Source organism: Herpailurus yagouaroundi, unplaced genomic scaffold (genome assembly GCF_014898765.1).
Source record: "Herpailurus yagouaroundi ecotype Mexico unplaced genomic scaffold, PumYag 163, whole genome shotgun sequence".
Lineage (NCBI taxonomy): Eukaryota > Metazoa > Chordata > Mammalia > Carnivora > Felidae > Herpailurus > Herpailurus yagouaroundi.
Genome location: NW_024412404.1, coordinates 32,171,972 through 32,191,401, shown reverse-complemented (window position 1 = coordinate 32,191,401; position 19,430 = coordinate 32,171,972). Strand labels below are relative to the sequence as shown.

Here is a 19,430-nt window from a genome sequence, read left to right as displayed (position 1 = left end):
TACATCATCTTTGGAGAAATGTCTATTTAAATCCTTTGCCCACTTTAAAAAAATGGGTTATGTTTTTGTTGATTGGTAAGAGTTCTTTAATATATTCTAAATACTAAAGATTTATCAGATACCTGATCTGCAAATACTTTCTCCCATTCTGTATGTTGTCTTTTCACTTTCTTAGTAGTTCACAAATGAGATCATGACCTGAGCTGAAATCAAGAATCTGACACTTAACCAACTGAGCCACCCATACACCTCCCCCACCTTTTTAAGTAGGCTTCATGCGAAGCTCAAAGCCCAGTGTGGGCCTTGAACTCAAAACCCTGAGATCAAGAGTTGGATGCTTAACTGACTGAGCTACCCAGGGGGCCCTGATAGTGTTCTCTGAAAAGCACAAAAGTTTTTACTTTTGATAGAATCTAATTTGTCTATATTTTTTCTTTTGATGCTTTTGCTGATGGTATCATTTTTAAGAATCTACTGCCAAATCCAAGGTCATGAGATTTTATCTCTATGTTTCTTCTAAGAGTTTTACTGTTTTAGCTGTTACATTTAGGTATGGGTCCATTTTGAGTTAATTTTTGTATATGACATGAGGTAGAAACCCAACTTCATTTCTTGCATGTGGATATTCAATTGTTCCAGCACCATTTCTTGAAAAGACTATTCTTTCCCTTGAGTTAGCTTGGCCCTCAAGTCAAAAATAAATTCATAATCAACACGTGTGTTTATTTCTGACCTTCAATTCTTTTCACTGACCTATATATCTACCCTTTGTCCAGTACCATACTCTCTTGATTACTGTAGTTTTGAAGCAAGTTTTGAAAACGGGACTTTGAGTCCTCCAGCTTGTACTTTCTCAAGATTGTTTTGACTGTTCCAGTTCCCTTGGATTTCTATAAGGGAAATAGGATCAGCTTGTCAATTTCTGTAGAAACAGCAGTTAGAATTTGGGTTAGGATTTTCACTAAATCTGACCAATTGGGGCAGGACTGCTGTCTTAACAATATTAAATCTTCTAATCTATGAACATGGGATATATTTCCATTTCTTAGGCCTTCTTCATTTCTATTAATGTTTTGCAGTTTTCAGCATATAAATCTTATGCTTTCTTAAATATATTAAGTATTTCTCTTTTTGATACTATTAGTGGATAAGGGTTCCAATACATCTGTCATCCTCTACATCCTCACCAACACTTGGTATTTTCTGTTTTGTTTTTGATAGTAGCCATCCTAATGGGCGTGAGGTAATATGTTACTGTGGTTTTGATTTGCATTTCTCTGATGATTATTATGTTGAATATTTTTTCGTGTGTCTGTTGGCCATCTCTATGTCCTTGGAAAAATGTCTATTCAGGTCCTTTCTCCATTTTAAAAAACTGGGGTGTTTGGTGTTGAGTTGCTTAAGTTCTTTATATATTTTGGATATAAACTCCTAACAGATACATCATTTGCAAATATCTTCTCCTATTCAGTAGGTTGCCTTTTTGTTTTGCTGGCAGTCTCCTTTGCTGTGTCAAAGCTTTTTATTCTGATATCGTCCCAACAGTTTATTTTTGCTTTTTCCCCCTTGCTCAAGGAGACATATCTGCAAATATGTTGGAAGAATGATGTCCAAGATATTACTGCCTATGTTTTTTTAGAAAACATAGAATTTTATGGTTTCAGATCTCACATTTAAGTCCTTAATCCATTCTGAGTTTTTGTGTATGATGTAATATGGTCCAATGTTATTCTTTTGCATGTAACTGTCCAGTTTTCTTAGCACCATTTATTGAAAAGATGATCTTTTCCTGATTGTACATCTCTGTCCCCTTTGTTGTAGGCTAATTGACCTTGTAAGTATGGGCTTTCCATTCTGTTTCATTGATCTATGTGTCTGTTTTTGTGCCAGTATCACACCATTTTGATTACCATAGCTTTGTAGTAGATCCTGAAATCTGGGATCGTGGTGCCTCCAGCTTGGTTATTCTTAAGATTGCTTTGGATATTCAGAATCTTGTGGTTTCATACAAATTTTAGGATTATTTGTTCCAGTTATATGAAAAATGCTATTTGTATTTGGATAGGAATTACATTTAAATCTGTAGATTGCTTTCAGTAGTATGGACATTTTAGCAATATTAATTCTTCCAATCCATGAAAATATCTTTACATTTGTGGTATCTTCAATTTCTTTCATCAGTGTCTTCTAGTTTTCAGAGTATAGGTCTTTCACCTCTTTAAATTCCCTAGATAATTTATTATTTCTGGTACAACTGTCAATGAGATTGTTTTCCTAATTTCTCTTTCTGCTACTTTATTATTCATGTACAAAAATGCAACAGATTTCTTTATATTAATATTATATTAATTTTAATGAAACTTTACTGAATTCATGTATTCTATAGTTTTCTGGTGGTTTTCCATATATAGTATCATTCATCTGCAATTAATGAGTTTAACTTCTTCCCTATCAATTTGGATGCCTTTTATTTCTTTTTCTTGTCTGATTGCTCAGCTAGGATTTCTAGTACATGATGAATAAAAGTGGTGAGAGTGGACATCCTTGTCTTGTTCCTGATCTCAGAGGAAAAGTTCTGTTTTTCATCACTGAATATGATGCTAGCTATGGGTTTTTCACATATGGCCTTTATTATTTTGAAGTATGTTCCCTAAAATGCATGTTGTTGAGAGTTTTTATCGTGAACAAGGGTTGTATTTTTGTCAAATGGTTTTTCTTAATCTAATGAGATAATTGTGGTTTTCATCCTTCCTCTTGTTAATGTGATATAACACTGATTTGCCAATATTCATCCACCCTTTAATCCCTGGAATCCCACTTGATCATGGTAAATGATGCTTTTAATGTATCATTGAATTCAGCTTGCTAATATTTTATTGAGGAATTTTAAATCTATGCTCATCAGGGATGTTGGCCTGTAGTTTTCTTTTTCTGTAGTGTCTTTTTCTGGTTTTGGTATCAGGGTAACGCTGGCCTCATAGAATGAATTTTGAAGATTTCCTTCCTCTTCTATTTTTTGTAATAGTTTGAGAAGAATAGGTATTAACTCTTCTTTAAATGCAGGTAAAATCTGGGGCGTCTGGGTGGCTCAGTCAGTTAAGTGTCCAACTTCAGCTCAGGTCATGATCTCACAGCTCCTGAGTTTGAGCCGCACGTCGGGCTCTGTGCTGACAGCTTGGAGCCTGGAGCCTGCTTTGGAATCTGTGTCCCCCTCTCTCTTTGCCCCTCCCCCGCTCGCACTCTATTTCTCTTCTTAAAAATAATTTTATAATTAAAAAATTATTTAAAAAATTTAAATGTTTGGTAGAATTTATCTCTGAAACTATCTGATCCTCTGGTTTTTTTTTTTTGTTTGTTTTTTTCAATTCTGTTACTATTAACCAGTCTGTTCAAATTTTTTACCTTTCCCTGATTCAGTTTTGGAAGACTGTATGTTTTTAGAAATTTATTCATTTCTTCTAGGTTGTCCCAATTTGTTCGCATAGGATTTTTCATAATATTCTCTTATAATTCTTTGTATTTCTGTGGTGTTAGTTGTTATTTCTCTTTTTTCATTTCTGGTATATTTGAGTCTTCATCTTTTTTTTCGTGATGAGTCTAGCTAAAAGTTTATCAAATTTTGTTTACCTTTTCAAAGAAACAGCTCTTGATTTCATTGAGATTTTTTTTTAATCTCTATTTCATTTACTTCCACTCTAATCTTTATTAGTTCCTTCCTTTGCTAACTTCAGGCTTTGTTCTCTTTCTAGTTCCTTTAAGTATAGAATTAGATTGTTTGAGATATTTCTTCTTTCTTGAGATAGTCTTGTATTCCTATAAATGTCCCTCTTAGAACATTTGCTGCATCCCAATAATTTTGGATAGCTGTGTTTCCATTTTCATTTGTCTCCATGTATTTTTTGATTTCCTCTGTAAGTTCTTTAATGACCCAATGGTTGTTTAGTATCATGTTGCTTAGCCTCCATGTGTTTGGTTGTTTTTTTTTTTTTTTTTTTCAGTATTTTTCTTGTAATTGGTTTCTAGTTTCACACCATTATGTTTATTTTTTTTAATTTGAGAAGTCCTTTTTTCATATTTTAGTTATATTTTAATATGCAGTGCAACATGGGTGTCACAAGTAGATTTCAGTGATTCATCACTTACATACAATATCCAGTGCTCATCACAAGTGCCCTCCTTAATACCCATCAAACGATCTAGCCCATCTCCTACTCTCCTCCTTCGTCAACTCAGTTTGTTCTGTATTGTTAAGAGTCTTTTGCAGTCTGTTTCCCTTTCTTCTCTTTTTTCCTCCCCCTTCCCATATGTTCATCTGTTTTGTTTCTTAAATTCCACATGAGTGAAATCATAGATTTGTCTTTCTCTGATTGACTTATTTTGCTTAGCATAATACATTCTAACTCCATCCACATTGTTGCAAATGGCAAGATTTCATTTTTTGATGGCTGAGTAATATTCCATTGTACATATATACCACATCTTCTTTATCCATTCATCAGTTGATGGACATTTGGGCCCTCTCCAAAGTTTGGCTGCTGTTGACAATGCTGCTATAAACATTGGGGTGCATGTACCCCTTTGAGTATTTTTGTATCCTTTGGGTAAACACCTAATAGTGCAATTGCTGGATGGTAGGGTAGCTCTGTTTTTGTTTTTTTGAGGAACCTCCAGACTGTTCTCCAGAATGGCTACACCAGTTTGCATTCCCACCAACAGTGCAAGAAGGTTCCCCCTTTTCAACATCCTTGCCAATGCTTGTTGTTTCTTGTGTTGTTAATTTTAGCCATTCTGACAGGTGTGAGGTGGTATCTCATTGTGGTTTTGATTTGTATTTCCCTGATGATGAGTGATGTTGAGCATCTTTTCATGTGTCTGTTACCCATCTGGATGTCTTCTTTGGAAAAGTGTCTATTTATGTCTTCTGCCTATTTCTTAACCAGGCTGTTTGTTTTTTGGGTGTTGAGCTGGATAAGTTCTTTATTGATTTTGGATACCAACCCTTTATCAGATATGTTGTTTGCAAATATCTTCTCCCATTGAGTAGGCTGCCTTTTAGTTTTGTTGATTGATTCCTTCACTGTGTAGAAGCTTTTTATCTGATGAGGTCCCAGTGGTTCATGTTTGCTTTCGTTTCCCTTGCCTTTGGTGATGTGTCTAGTAAGAAGTTGCTCTGGCTAAGATCAAAGAGGTTGCTGCCTGTGTTCTCCTCTAGGATTCTGATGGTTTCCTGTCTCACATTTAGGTCTTTCATCCATTTTTAATTTATTTCTGTGTATAAGAAAGTGGTCCAGGTTCATTCTTTTGCATGTCGCTGTTCAGTTTTCCCAACACCATTTATTGAAGAGACTATTTTCCATTGGAGTTCTTTCCTGCTTTGTTGAAGATGAGTTGGCTGTATAGCTGTGGGTCCATTTCTGGGGTTTCTATTCCATTTCATTGATCTATGTACCGGTTTTTGTGCCAGTATCAGACTGTCTCAATGACTACAGCTTTGTAATATAGCTTGAAATCCAGGATCGTGATGTCTCCAAGTTTTGTTTTTCTTTTTCAGGACTGTTTTGGCTATTCAGGGTCTTAAGCGGTTCCACACAAATTTTAGGATTGTTTGATCTAGCTCTGTGAAGAACACTGGTGGTATATTGATAGGGATTGCATTAAATGTATAGATTGCTTTGGGTAATATAAACATTTTAACAATGTTTGTTCTTCTAGTCCATGAGCATGGAATGTTTTCCATTTCTTTATGTCCTCTTCAAAGTATATAAATCAATTAATGACAAACACCCAGAAACCCAATAATGATACAATAATAGTAAGGGACTTTAATACCTCACATACAGCAATGGACAGATTATCTAAGCAGAAAATCAGTAAGGAAACAATGGCTATGAATGACACATTGGCCTGCCTGGATGTACTTAACAGATACATTGAGAACATTTCATTCTAAAGCAGCAGAATACACATTTTTCTCAAATGCACATGGAACATTCTCCAGAATAGATCACATACTGGGTCACAAATCAGCCCTGAATAGGTACAAAAAGATCGAGATCATACCATGCATATTTTCAGATCGCAATGCTATGAAACTTGAATTCAACCACAGGAAAAAATTTTGAAAGCCCTTAAATACATGGAGATTAGAGAACATCCCACTAAAGAATGAATGGGTTAAACAGGAAATGAATGAAGAAATAAAAAAATACATGAAAGCAAATGAAAATGAAAACATGACAGTCAAACCCTTTGGGATGAAGCAAAGGCAATCCTAGAGGAAAGTATATAGCAATTCAGGCCTATTTCAAGAAGCAAGAAAGGTCTCAAATATACAATCTAACCTTATACCTAAAGGAGCCAGAAAAGGAACAGCAAATAAACCTAAAGCCAGCAGAAGGGAAATGATAAAGATTAGAGCAGAAATAATATAGAAAACAAATGAAAAAAACCCAGTAGAACAGATGAATGAAACTAAAAGCTGATTCTTTGAGAGAATTCACAAAATTGATAAACCCCTATCCAGACTTACCAAAAAGAAAAGAGAAAGGACCCAAAGAGATCACAAACAAAAGAGATCACAACCAACACCACAGAAATACAAACAATTATAAGAGAATAATATGAAAAATTATATGCCAACAAATTAGGCAATCTGGAAGAAATGGACAAACTTGTAGAAACTCACAAACTACCAAAACTGAAACAGGAAGAAATAGAAAATTTGAACAGACCCATAACCAGCAAAGAAATTGAATTTGTTATCAAAAATCTCCCAACAAACAAGAGTCCTGGGCCAGATGGGTACCCTCGGGAATTCTACCAGACATTTAAAAAGAGTTAAACTTATTCTCAAACTGTTTCAAAAAAATAGAAATGGAAGGAAAGTTTCCAAACTCCTATGAAGCCAGGCAGCATTAATTCCAAAACCAGACCTCACTAAAAAGGAGAATTACAGGCTAATATCTCTGATGAAGCTGGGTGCAAAAATTCTCAACAAGTTCCTAGCAAATTGAATTAACAGTACATTAAAAGAATTATTCACCATGAGCAAGTGGGATTTATTCCTGGATTGCAGGGCTGGTTCAGTATTTGCAAATCAATCAGTGTGATACACCCCACTAATAAAAGAAAGGGTAAGAACCATATGATCCTGTCAACAGATACAGACAAAGCATCTGTCAAAATACAGCATCCGTTCTTGGTAAAAACCCTCGATAAAGTAGGGATAGATGGAGCATACTTAAACATCATAAAGGCCATATATGAAAGACCCACAGCTAATATCATCTTTAATGGGGAAAAACTGAGAGCTTTCCCCTATGGTCAGAAACAAGACAAGATGTCCACTCCCACCATTACTATTTAATACAGTACTGGAAGTCTTAGCCTCAGCAATCAGACAATAAAAAGAAATAAAAGGCATACAAATTGGCAATAAAGAAGTCAAACTTTCACTATTCACAAATGACATGGTACTGTATGTAGAAAACCCTAAAGACTCCACCAAAAAAATTGCTAGAACACATGAATTCAGCAAAGTTGCAGGATAAAAATCAGGAAGAAATCTGTTGCATTTTTATACACCAATAATGAAGGAGCAGAAAAAGAAATCAAGGAATCAATCCCATTTACAATTGTACCCAAAACAATAAGATACCTAGGAATAAACCTTTCTAAAGAGACAAAAGATCTGTACTCTGAAAACTATAGAAGAGTTATGAAAGATAGTTTCATACCATTATGATTGAGAAAGATGCTTGGTATGATTTTAGTCTTAAGTTTATCAAGACTTGTTTTGTGGCCTAATATGCAGTCTGTCCTAAAGAATGTTCCATGTGCATGGGGTACCTGGGTGGCTCAGTCAGTTAAGCGTCTGACTTCAGCTCAGGTCATGATCTCACGGTTTGTGGGTTTGAGCCCCGCCATCAGGCTCTGTGCTGACAGCTCAGAGCCTGAGGCCTGCTTCAGATTCTGTGTCTCCCTCGCTCTCTGCCCCTCCCCCACTTAGTGCTCTGTCTCTCAAAAATAAATAAACGTTAAAAAAAAAAATAATGTTCCATGTGCACTTCAAAAGAATGTGTATTCTATTTTTTTTAAACATTTTCTTTTTCTTTTCTTTTCTTTTTTTTTTTTTTTACATTTTTTAACGTTTATTTATTATTGAGAGACAGAGCATGAGCAGGGGAGGGGCTGAGAGAGGGGGAGACACAGAATTGGAAGCAGGCTCCAGGCTCTGAGCTGTCAGCACAGAGCCTGACGTGGGGCTCGAACTCACAAACTGCGAGATCATGACCTGAGCCGAAGTCGGACACTTAACCAACTGAGCCACCCAGGTGCCCCTACACCTTTCTATTTTATGTATCCCTTGACTAATTTTTGTAGATAGAACTGATTTTACTACTTTGTGTAAAGGAATACAGGTTCCCCCTGCTTTCATACTTTTCTTATTTCTAGTTATGGTCTTTTTTTCCTACTTAAAGAGTTTCCTGTAGTATTTCTTATAAGGTTAGTTTAGTGGTGATTAAATCTTTTAACTTTCTTGTCTGAGAAACTCTTATCTCTCCTCATTTCCGAAAAGACAAATTTTCCAGGTAGAGTATTCCTGGCTGTAGGTTTTATGTTTTTTCCTTTAGCACTTTGAATATATCATGCCACTCCCTTCTGGACTGCAAAATTTCTGTTGAAAAATCAGCTGATATTCTTAAAGGGTTTCCCTTGTATGTAACTCAGTTTTTTCACTACTTTTAAGATTCTTTGTCATTACTTTTTGCCATTTTAATTATTACCTGTTGTCATGTGGACTTCCTTGGGTTCACCTTGTGAGGGACTCCCTGTAATTCCTGGATGTGGATGTCTATTTCCTTCCCCGGATTAGGAAAGTTTTCAGCAATTATTTCTTCAAATAAGTTTTCTGCCCTCTTCTCTCTTCTACTTCTGGAATCGCTATAATATGAATGTTTTTATACTTGATGATGTGGCAAATTTCCCTTAACCTTAATTTTTATTTGTTATCATTTTTTTCTTTTTGTGTTTCAGCTTGGTTGCTTTCTATCACCCTTTCAGATTGCCGATCCATTCTTCTGCAGCCTCTAATCTGCTGTTGATTCTCTCGAATGTATTCTTCATTTCAGTTCCTGTATGCTTAGCTCTAACTAGTTCTTTTTTATATCTACCTCTTTGTTAAAAAGTTCTCAGTGAGTTCCTCCACTCTTTTCTCAAGTCTTATGAGAACCTTTATGACCATTATTTTGAACTCTTTATCAGGGATGTTTCTTATCTCCGTTTCATTTAGCTCTTCTGTGATTTTCTGGGTTTTTTTTTTTTTTGTTTTGTTTTTTTTCATTTGGGACATATTCCTCTGTCTCCTCATTTTGTCTAACTCTCTGCTTCTATGTATTAGCCAAGTCAGCTACACCTCCTGGTCTTGAAATAAGTGGCCCTGTGTAGAAGAGGTTCTGTGGTGCCCTGTAGCACAATAGAACAAGGTGCTCCAGGGGTATCCCTGTGTGGGCTGTGTGCACCTACCTGTTGTGGCTGAGCTGTGATTGCTGTGGACATGCTTGTGAGTGAAGCCAGTCTTCAGCCTAGCTGACCACAATGACCCACTTCACTTGCCGTGGGCACACTGTGCAGGGTTTGTTCCCCATGCTGTTAAGAGGTCTGTCTGAAGCTGTCATGGGCTTGCTGGTGGGTGGAGCCAGCACACAGGCTAGCTGTCTTCACTTAGCTGCAGGGAAATGTGCAATGATGGGCAGGGCTTGATTCTTGCATGGCCAACTCAGAGGCTTGGCTGCAGCTGCCATGGGCTCACTGGTGGGTGGGGCTGGTACTGAGCTAAGCCATCTGCAATTAGTTTCTGCATCAGCTGCAGGTGCACTGACAGGCAGGGCTTGCTCCCTTGGTAGCCAGCTAAAAAGCCTGGCTGTAGAAACTAAGGGTGTGCTGGTTTGTGGGGTTAAATGTCCCCCTCTCCAGAGCAGGAGTCACTTTGGAGTGGTGCCAGTCCTGGCTGGGGTTGCCTATTGGGCACGGCAGGGCAAGTGCCACTTTGGAGGGATGTCTGCAGAACTGAATGTGTCGGGTGGGGCAAATCTGCAGGGGAATCCTGGGGTGTGTCTTGTGGTGCTAGCAAGGTAGATGTAGAGTGTCAGAACTGGCTTCTGCAGGCGTCCAGCTGCCTAGGCTGGGAGAGGGCAAGAAATACGGCACCTGCAAGCAGTTTTGTTCCCAGAGAAATCTTCTGCAGATCCCTCCCCTTCTGGTACAGGTCCTAAGATTAGTCAATAAATATCCTTCACATATACCTCAAATACTTTTCAAAATGCTGTGTGCTGTGCTGTGTCTCAGGGCACATTATTTAGAGAGCCAATGCACTAAGTGTGGGGACTTGGTTTCCTATTACCCTCTGGCTCTCCTAGGGTTAAGCCCCACTTATTTTCAAAGGCATTATAGGGACTCATCTTCCCAGTGTGCATCCCCAGGGCTGGGGTGACTCGTAAGGGGTCTAATCCCCTTGCTCCTCTGTGCTTGTGATATCCCTCTTGTCTGTGGTTAGCATGGTTCCCAACAAAATCTTCACTCTTTTTACCCTTTTTGATGTAGCCTTCTTTCTATGACTAGCTATGGAAGATCTGTTCTGCCAGTCTTGAAGTCAGTTTTAGAGTTAGTCATAATCAACGTAGTGGCTGTCTTGGTGTGTCTCTGGGACGTGGCGAGCTCAAGATCCTGTTTGGCCCTCAGCTTTGCTCTGCTCTTACACTTTCATTTAAATGTTTACAGATGATTTCTTTTAGTTCTATGTACACATTTAAAATGGATTACTTAAAATCTATACATAGTAATAAGTCCAATGTCTGGACTTTTCCAGGGGCAGATTTTTTTTTTTTTTAATTTACAGAGAGTAAGTGTGTGAATGGGGGAAAGGGTCAGGGGTGGAGGGGAGAGGGAGAGGGAGAGGGAGAGAGAGAGAGAGAGAGAGAGAGAGAGAGAGAGAGAGAGAGAGGCAGGCTCTACACTCAGCATGGAGCCTGATGCAGGGCTTGATCCCATGACACTAGGCTCATGATCTGAGCCAAAATCAACAGTCGGATGCTCAAGTGACTGAGCCACCCAGGCGCCCCTTCAGGGACAGTTTTAATTGACTACTTTTTTTTTTTTTGCCCTGTATACGAGTTGTGCTTTATTTCTATTCATCTCATAATTTTTTGTTGAAAACTTGATGTTTAAAGTAATAGAATGTGGCAACAATGGAATCAGGTTCCCATCTGCCTCCTAGGGTTTGTTATTGTGTCTATATCTTGCTGTTTCTCTTTGTTTAGTGACTTTCCTAAACTAATTCTGTGAAGCTGGTATTCTTTGCAGTATGTACCCACTTAAGTTTCCACCTAATGGCTGGCTAGTGATTGAACAGAGATTTCCTTATACACTTGGAACCAATAAATCTCCCAATCTTTGCTAATCGACTGTTTGAGGGCACACCTTCAACATTCAACCAGGCTGTTGACGATTCTGCCTTAGTCTTTCACATCCTGACTCTGTACAGAGCCTCAAGGTCAGCCAGAGGTGAGAGCTTAAGGCCTACTTAGGTCTTTCTTGAGCATGTACACAGTCCTATCTACAAGCTTAAAACTGTAGATTGTTAGAGCTTTTCAAAGTCCCTATAGACTGATATCTATGGACCTCTTATTCACCAGCTTTTTCTTTTAAGCTTTTTGGTTGTCTATGGCTTGCCCCAAATGTTAGCTGTACCTCAGACAGCCATGAAGTTAAAGTATTTGTAATTGGTTCTGAAAAATGCTCCACCCTTCCCAGACCACAGAGGTGTTTTCTACTGGGCAAGCTCCGTATCAGGTCTCATATGGACAGCCTTGTAAGCGGGGTATTCGAGGAACCACCAGTCTGGTCAAATAATGATAATTGTTTGGCAATTCGGCTTTGAAAGAGCTCCACCTTTGTTTTGTCCCTTTGGTGCCTGAGAGGTTGCAGTGGAAAAGCGGGCTCTTCTTTCTCAGGGCTACTCCTGAGCTGGAGAGCAGGGGATGGGACTAAGGCAAGTGAAAATGCCACAAAACACACTGTTCACACCGTTTTCTTGATTAAATGCTCCATGGGCTTCTGCAAGCTTTTGAGAGGTAATTTCTTTTTTTTTTTTTTTGGCAGTTTTTTCACTGCTTTTATGGAGGAGTGAATTTTTGAAGGTCCTCACTCTACTATTTTCACAGTCTTCCTGCTCCCGACTTTGATTTTTGGAATTACAAAAACAGCAGGTATACTATATAAACTGTATGTGCAACTACATCACCCCCACATTTGAAAAGCACAGCCTACTCCACAGAAGTGAGGTGGCTGAGAAGGCTATCAAGAAACACAGACAGGGTTTCTTGGCCTTTAAGGGGTTTACAATCTAGTCTGAAGGATAAGACATATACTCAAAAGATAAAAGTATCAGTACCTGAAAACTTCAAGAACACGATAAATGCTGACTGGATAAATAACAACCTGAGTTATAAATGCAAATCCTACAGAATCTCAGAGAAGGGATTGAGTAGGGTTGAAAACTGCATCACAAAAAGGAGGTCTCTGCTTGGGTCTTGACAGAAACATAGCAAAGTGGTGAAATGAGGCAAGAATGTGCCAGGAAAGGAAGTGTTTCTCAGTTTGAGAGGGTTTTAAATATTCTTAATACGAGCCTTTATGTATTCTGGATGCAAATCCTTTGTCAGATATATGGCAATAATCATTTGTCTTGAGACGAGGGTTCACTCATAGGTATAATGGAAGGTAAACTTATCAAGATGGGGTTTAGTTAGCGGAAGGCCCTGAATGCTAACATAAGTGAGACTTGATTCCGTAGGCTGGAAGGTGGCAAACGAGGGCCACAGACCTCAAGCCAAAATTACCTATTTTTGTAGGTAAAGTTTTATTGGAACACAATCATGCCAGTTCATTCACTATGGTCGAAGGCTGCTGTAGTGCTACAATAAGTGAGCTGAAAAGTTGCAAAAGAGAACGTATTTCATCTCTCCTTTTGTATCTTTGTTGGGAGTTCCACAGAGCCTAAAATATTTTCTATCTGACCCTAATATTGGCCATGACTCTGGCCCACACCTTCAGGCTATAGCCTCAGCCATGGATGATAAGACTGCTTACAAAAATCTAGGAAAAAGGTGAGCAGCACTAGATGAGGCAAAGTTTTCAGGACTTATGGCTTGTTGAAGGGAGACAGTAAAAAGTGAGACATGACTCCAAGGTTTTGAACTTGTAGGACTAGGACAAAGATGGCAGTCCTAATTGAAATAGAACGTTTGAAGTAAAGTTAGGTGAAAGTATAATGAATCTGTCTTTAAACATACTAAGTTTCAGGTGTTAGTGAAACTTTCAACCGGGCTATTTAATAGTCAGAGACTGAATACTTCAACATGGGAGGGATGACAGAGTTGGAAATGGGGATTTAAAAGTTCTCTGTAGAGTTGAAGCCACAAAGAATCGTACTGAACTCCTAGGATAAATCCAGAGAAAGGATAACTGAGTGGAAGACTAGTATTAGGAGATACTCACATATATCAAGTAGAGGACTGGAAGAAGTGGAGACAGTGGAGGAAGGGCCAGAGAGAAAGGTGGGAATCAGGGTAGCAAAGTCATATAAGCTGTGAAAGCTGTTTTAAATAGAAGGCACAAGGATGAACAAAACTGTATAAAGGAAAGAGTGAATGGATAGAGGGTCAACTGGAACGGCCAAGTGTCAAAGTTGTCAAAAGAGAGTATCAAGGCAAGGGGTAATTTTTCAGGTGAATCTATTAAATGCAGTGCTTTATAACTTTCATACTAGAAATCCTACAGGAAGTAGACTTCACATTTATTTATGAAAAGATACTCAGCTTTTCTACTGATTTAATTTTCATTACAAGACAGTAACTCATGTGTCAGACAGCTAAAGGATGATCACAATCGCTATTAAGAAGAATCTCTTAAAAAGAGGATTACAGAAATGATTGGCAATAAGAGAGAAATGTAAGGTTATTAAAAAGACTTACAAAAAGCAAGGAGTGCTGCACCAGGACATAAGAAACAACAGAGAAGCCTGGAAGGATAAATAGGTCTGGTAACCACTTCTCTAAAGACTGCTGCTGTTGATTACATGCCTTGTCCAACCAGCCCCTCTTAACTAAACCCATTATTTTATTATAACTGTTTGGCTACACGCGTAGGTCCTAACTAAAGTTCCCTGAGTGAAAAATTGTTTTTCTTATCACTTATATTTTCACTGAATCCCCATGCTCCTACATACTTTCTGTTGTAGGATGCTAGGAAAACTTAATCTGAGTTGAAAATTATTTGTTTTTAATTTCCTAATGGGAAAATATCATTAAATGTATTAGTGAAGAATCTAACCCACTCACCTACAGATTTATACAGAGCAAGTAAGTAAAAGAAAACAAGAAACAATGAATACAGATAGGTATTTGAATAAAATATGGAGTATAAAGAGAGAAACAATATTCTCAATCACTGATATTTGCTAGGACAAACGGACAAAAATCTATTTAAGAGCTAAAGTAGTGAACATTTATAATGAAAAGGGAAGTGCCTTGCAATAAAAAAGCAGAAAACAATATTTAAACAACACCATGTAAAAACCAAAGAAAATAAATAAAACTGAATAGGGTGTTTTAAACTCTTCAGTATATAGATTTTTTAAAAAAAAAAGTTTGAATTAGCAAATACAGGGAGAAACAGAATTAGAAACACAGATTCTACAGGAAATGTCTGGGAGACTTCAAGAACTTTAAAAGTTCGTAGGCACTTTATGACACCCAATTTTACTTCAAAACTAATTATATTATGTATGAAATGTATTAGTCATGTCATGGATAGCTTTTTGAATTGCAAATAAAAACAGAAAAATAGGAAAATGAAGAGGGTATGAATGAAAGAGTTGGAGGCAGTGCCCATGATGTAAGGATGGGAGTCTGAATTGGTTACTACACATAAGAAGGGAGAAACAATGTATATGAACTCCCAACAAAAGTATAAAAGGAGGTGACAGAGAAAAGAGGCGTGATTCTTGAAATTAGCCACTAGGTGGTGGCATTGGCCCAGGACTGTTCAGTTGTGAGGGCTGGAAATCAGGCGCCTGGAGTAAGCAACCGTGTGGTCCCTTGTAGCTACGAGACTGTGAGAGAATGACATTCTACTTGATAATGTTAACAAAAATTTTGAAAGCAAACACCAGCTAAATTCATCAACAAATTATCAAAGGTTTACTATGAAATGATTACTAAAATATATACCTTTGCTCATCCACTCACCTTTACTACATTGTCTCCTGACTGTCCATTATTTCGTAAACAATCTAGACATATAGCAATTTGTGGGTCACTTCTGTGATAGTCTTTATCATCTTGATTTTCATCACCTTCTTCATCTACTTTAGGTTTGTCAACTTTTGAAGTATCATCTGTATAATTTAAACAAAACTAAGTTAGATGGAACTCAAAGTTGATTTTAAAGTTAAGCAACAGTATATTCATCATCAAAACAAAAACAAAATCATCAAAACAAAAATGTTTAAAAGACATTTCTTAGTTTTTGATTGAAGAATAACTAAAAATTTTAATATCTTTAAAATGTTCCAACCAATTCAACAATGGAGATATTTTTAAAAAGCCCTCAGTGACTCATTAACATGGCCTAAAATTTCTAGACTTACTGGGACATCCAAATGAAAGATTCAGGACTAGCTATATCTGGCCACAAAAATGATCGCAATTGGTGATTAGATCACTTAGAAAGTAGGCAGGACATAAAAATATTCCAACTTCTATATACATTCAAATTTGAAACTACTCTTTTCAAAATATAAGATATTCTTTGAGTTCTCAACATTTCAAATTATTAAATAGTCATAAAATCAGTTAGTGAAATGAGTAGAATGAGTTAGCTTTCTTTTTTTTAACATTTATTTATTTTTGGGACAGAGAGAGACAGAGCATGAACGGGGGAGGGGCAGAGAGAGAGGGAGACACAGAATTGGAAACAGGCTCCAGGCTCTGAGCCATCAGCCCAGAGCCCGACGCGGGGCTCGAACTCACGGACCGCGAGATCGTGACCTGGCTGAAGTCGGACGCCCAACCGACTGCGCCACCCAGGCGCCCCTGAGTTAGCTTTCGAAACATGTATGTAGCTGTGTAACATTAACAATCCATTAGGGAAGTCTGGATAGCATACGTCGTGTTATACACAAGTGTATTTAGCCTATGAAATACCTGCAGCCTACATTGCAACTCCATGTGCTGACTCCCTTATTTACAGAGTCCCTTTAACTCTGTGGTAGATATGCATTGTGCTAGGCTTGAGGGAATACTGAAACTAGAGTGTTATCATCCTCACCCTCATAGTGGTCAGGGTACAGGAAGAGATACAGGCAAGTAAAGAAAACAGACAGATGGAGAAATATGATAAGGACTTTGATGGAAGAGGTAAAAACAGACTATGTGGAAACATGTAAGAGAGGTAATAAATCCAAACTTTGGGGTGAAGCAGAGATTCAGGGAAGATTTCCAGATAAACTATCTCTAAGCTGAAACCTGAAAGAGCTAGCCAGTTAAGCATTACAGTATACAAAATCCCAGAAAGAAAAAATGACAGGTTAGCTCCTCTTTAATGACTAGTAAAAGCATCACAGTTATATCATAAAGGGCAGGTGGGTTCTCTTTCTTCTGCATTCTTTCTTCTACATATTTATATGGAGCCCAAGTAGACAGGGTAGGTTTTTATGAACCGACCTCCCAGGCTCCAAGAAAAGATCCAAATTCTCTACCCAAACTAAGAGCAAACATTGTAAAATACTTTAAAAAGAGAGAGAGATGGGTAAAGGGAGGTCCACACACAGGAGGCTGTGGTCCTTTGTGAGTCTTGTAAGATACAGAGTTATCAACTAAACCTACTACGTAAAAGCTTCTGATAACAGTCCCTTGGGTTCCTGCCCTCTTGAAAAGACAGTCAAAAATTGGAACATTTAGTCAACTTTAAATTATTTGCACTTTTATTAGAGCACTACTGTCTAAACTGCAATGTACACTTGGTAAGACAAAGCCTTTAGTGAAGTCTTTTTTTTTTTGTCTGATTTGGCTTCTTTGCCCATTTTGTTGTTATAGATAATACGCCTTTACTATCTTATTCCAGTCATTGAAAGCTATTCTCAAACCTCCCCTGCTTTGGAAGCCAGCCTTGAACAGTTAATAAAACTATGATCCTCAGTTTACAGATGAAAAGAGAAAGCGTTTCCTCACCCACACTAATGATGTACAATTGACAATCCTATGATCTTAAGGGAAAACCAAGGGTAAGAGACTGAGCTCACAATGAGCCTATAAAAACATACATCCTTAAAAGATTTTAGTGGTATTCAGGCTCTCCTGAAATAAATATCGTATTAGAGAACAATGGGAAAGGATACTAGTTCCTTCTAATTTCAGGTATGGTGTACTCCCCCCCCCCTTTGTGTGAATTATACATACTAAAAGCCTTTTCTCTGCCCAGTAATGTTTGCTATTTTGCTGACATTATTAAAAATTACTGATGGCTGAGTCTCCTGGGATCCAAAAGAGAAATCTGGACACTCAGCATAAGTGATGGAGAAAATCCCCATAAGCGACTAGAAATATTTTTTAAATCCCCAAATGTACAAATCTGTATCATCTGAATTCCACCTATAAAAACTTAATTCCAGATTATCAGAGCATAGAAAGACCCCCTATTTTGGCACTCAGCCACATCTTGGTTCCTTCTCTTACTAAAATAAACACATAAACTAAAATAAATAAAACAGAAAACCCCTCCATGTTTAGCTGCAGACTATGGCTACTAGAGTTTCCTTCAGCTCTCCAGCAAATATTGCTATAATCAGTAGTCAGTTTTTAGTCTTAACTCCCTTTTCTCTTCCCAAAGTCCAATTTCCTCTATTTCCAATTACCTTCAACTGCCGTAACTCCGGATTTACATATATGTATATAACATCTCATGATTTTATGTAAAAGGTTCACAATGTAAATAAAGGGGTACATGAATTTTGTACAGGATAAATTTGAGCTTGAAGAGATATTAGTTCACCAAAGCTACATAAAGCTAACCGATTTGAGAGATTGTACCAGAGAAATAAGAAAAAGTCACCTTGTCCATTTTCTTGAGGCTTATTTTTCTTCCAAAATTCAGATTCACGCTCAAGTTCTTCTAATTTAAAAGAAAAAAAAGGTATAACAGAAACAATCACAAAATCTTTAATAGAAATGCTGACTTCACAGAACACAAAAATCTGCAAGAAGCCAAAAAGCAACTTACGTTCTCGCAGTCCAGGGACCAGCTTAAATATAATTTCCTCTAATGTATTATCCAACCTTCCAAAGAGGAAAAAAGAGAATATACTAACAATGAAGATATCAAAATCCAATGTGTAAAGAGTTTGAGATCTGTATCTTACATGTATTGCAAAATTCAGAACATACACAATTTTAGCACATCCACTATACCAAACTCCTCTGCATTTAGAGTGCACCCATTTCCAGCCTTTCCCACAGTGTCAGATCCATGACAAAAGTGGTCCCAGAGTCCCCAGCTCTCTACATCTCCACCCTCTGATCAGGACTTTGAAATCCCTCCCTTGATTAAAGGATGGCATCTATCTCCCCATCTCAACAATCTATATGGGCTAGCCTTGAAACGTGCTTAGGCTAACGGAATGTGGCCCAAATGACACTGTGCTGGGTTCTGAGCCAAAGCCTTAAGAGGCCTCCTGTGCTCCGTGCGCTCTCTCTCTTAGAATCCTGCCATCATGAGAACAAGTCAGGAGGACGGGACACCACGTACGAGCCAAGCTGCCCTGATGAGACCACTTTTGACTCATTCATTCACTGTAGTCTTCTGAGTGAGTCCAGCCAAGACCAGAAGAACCACCTAGATCTATGAGCCACACAGGACTGTGAGGAATAACAAACACTTTTATTACTGCTTTAAGCATTAAATTTAAGGCTCGTTTGTTATGCAGCAATAGCCGATACACCTGTTCTCAAACTCTCTACCACAATTCTGGCTCTTTGCTGTAACGGAAATGATGTCCATTCCTTTCTTCTGAGCAATTTAGACCTTTTAGTCACTCTGTCTTCCTAGATAATACATGTAAACACTTATCTTGACATTTTTCCTGTTTCCTTTTCCTGCCATGTAAGAGTGAAATGCCTCCTTTCTGTGACTGTTTCTTCACTTTCCCCCTGCTCCCACAGCCCCTCTGCTCCCCACCCCCACACCCTGCTCAGCAGCATCGCTCTTCTAGGATACAAATACGGACAATCTTCTCACATCTCAAAACCCCCCAAACCTTTCCTTAATCTACTGTCTTTTCAAGCTTTTGGCAGTTTCTCAATATTTTCTTCTAA

General features: G+C 37.9%; 1 protein-coding gene across 6 annotated transcripts in view; it reads right to left on the bottom strand.

Annotated features, from left to right (window-relative positions):
• The window catches only part of PCGF5 (polycomb group ring finger 5), a 125,375-nt gene that overhangs the window by 25,278 nt on the left and 80,667 nt on the right, over positions 1–19,430 (bottom strand). For all 6 annotated transcript variants that reach the window (XM_040485845.1, XM_040485846.1, XM_040485840.1 and 3 more), the window contains 3 exons: positions 18,340–18,395; positions 18,172–18,231; positions 15,309–15,457 (listed from right to left, as the gene is read on the bottom strand). In XM_040485845.1, coding sequence (XP_040341779.1) covers positions 15,309–15,457; positions 18,172–18,231; positions 18,340–18,395 — 265 coding nt within the window. The remainder of the gene's footprint in view (positions 1–15,308; positions 15,458–18,171; positions 18,232–18,339; positions 18,396–19,430) is intronic.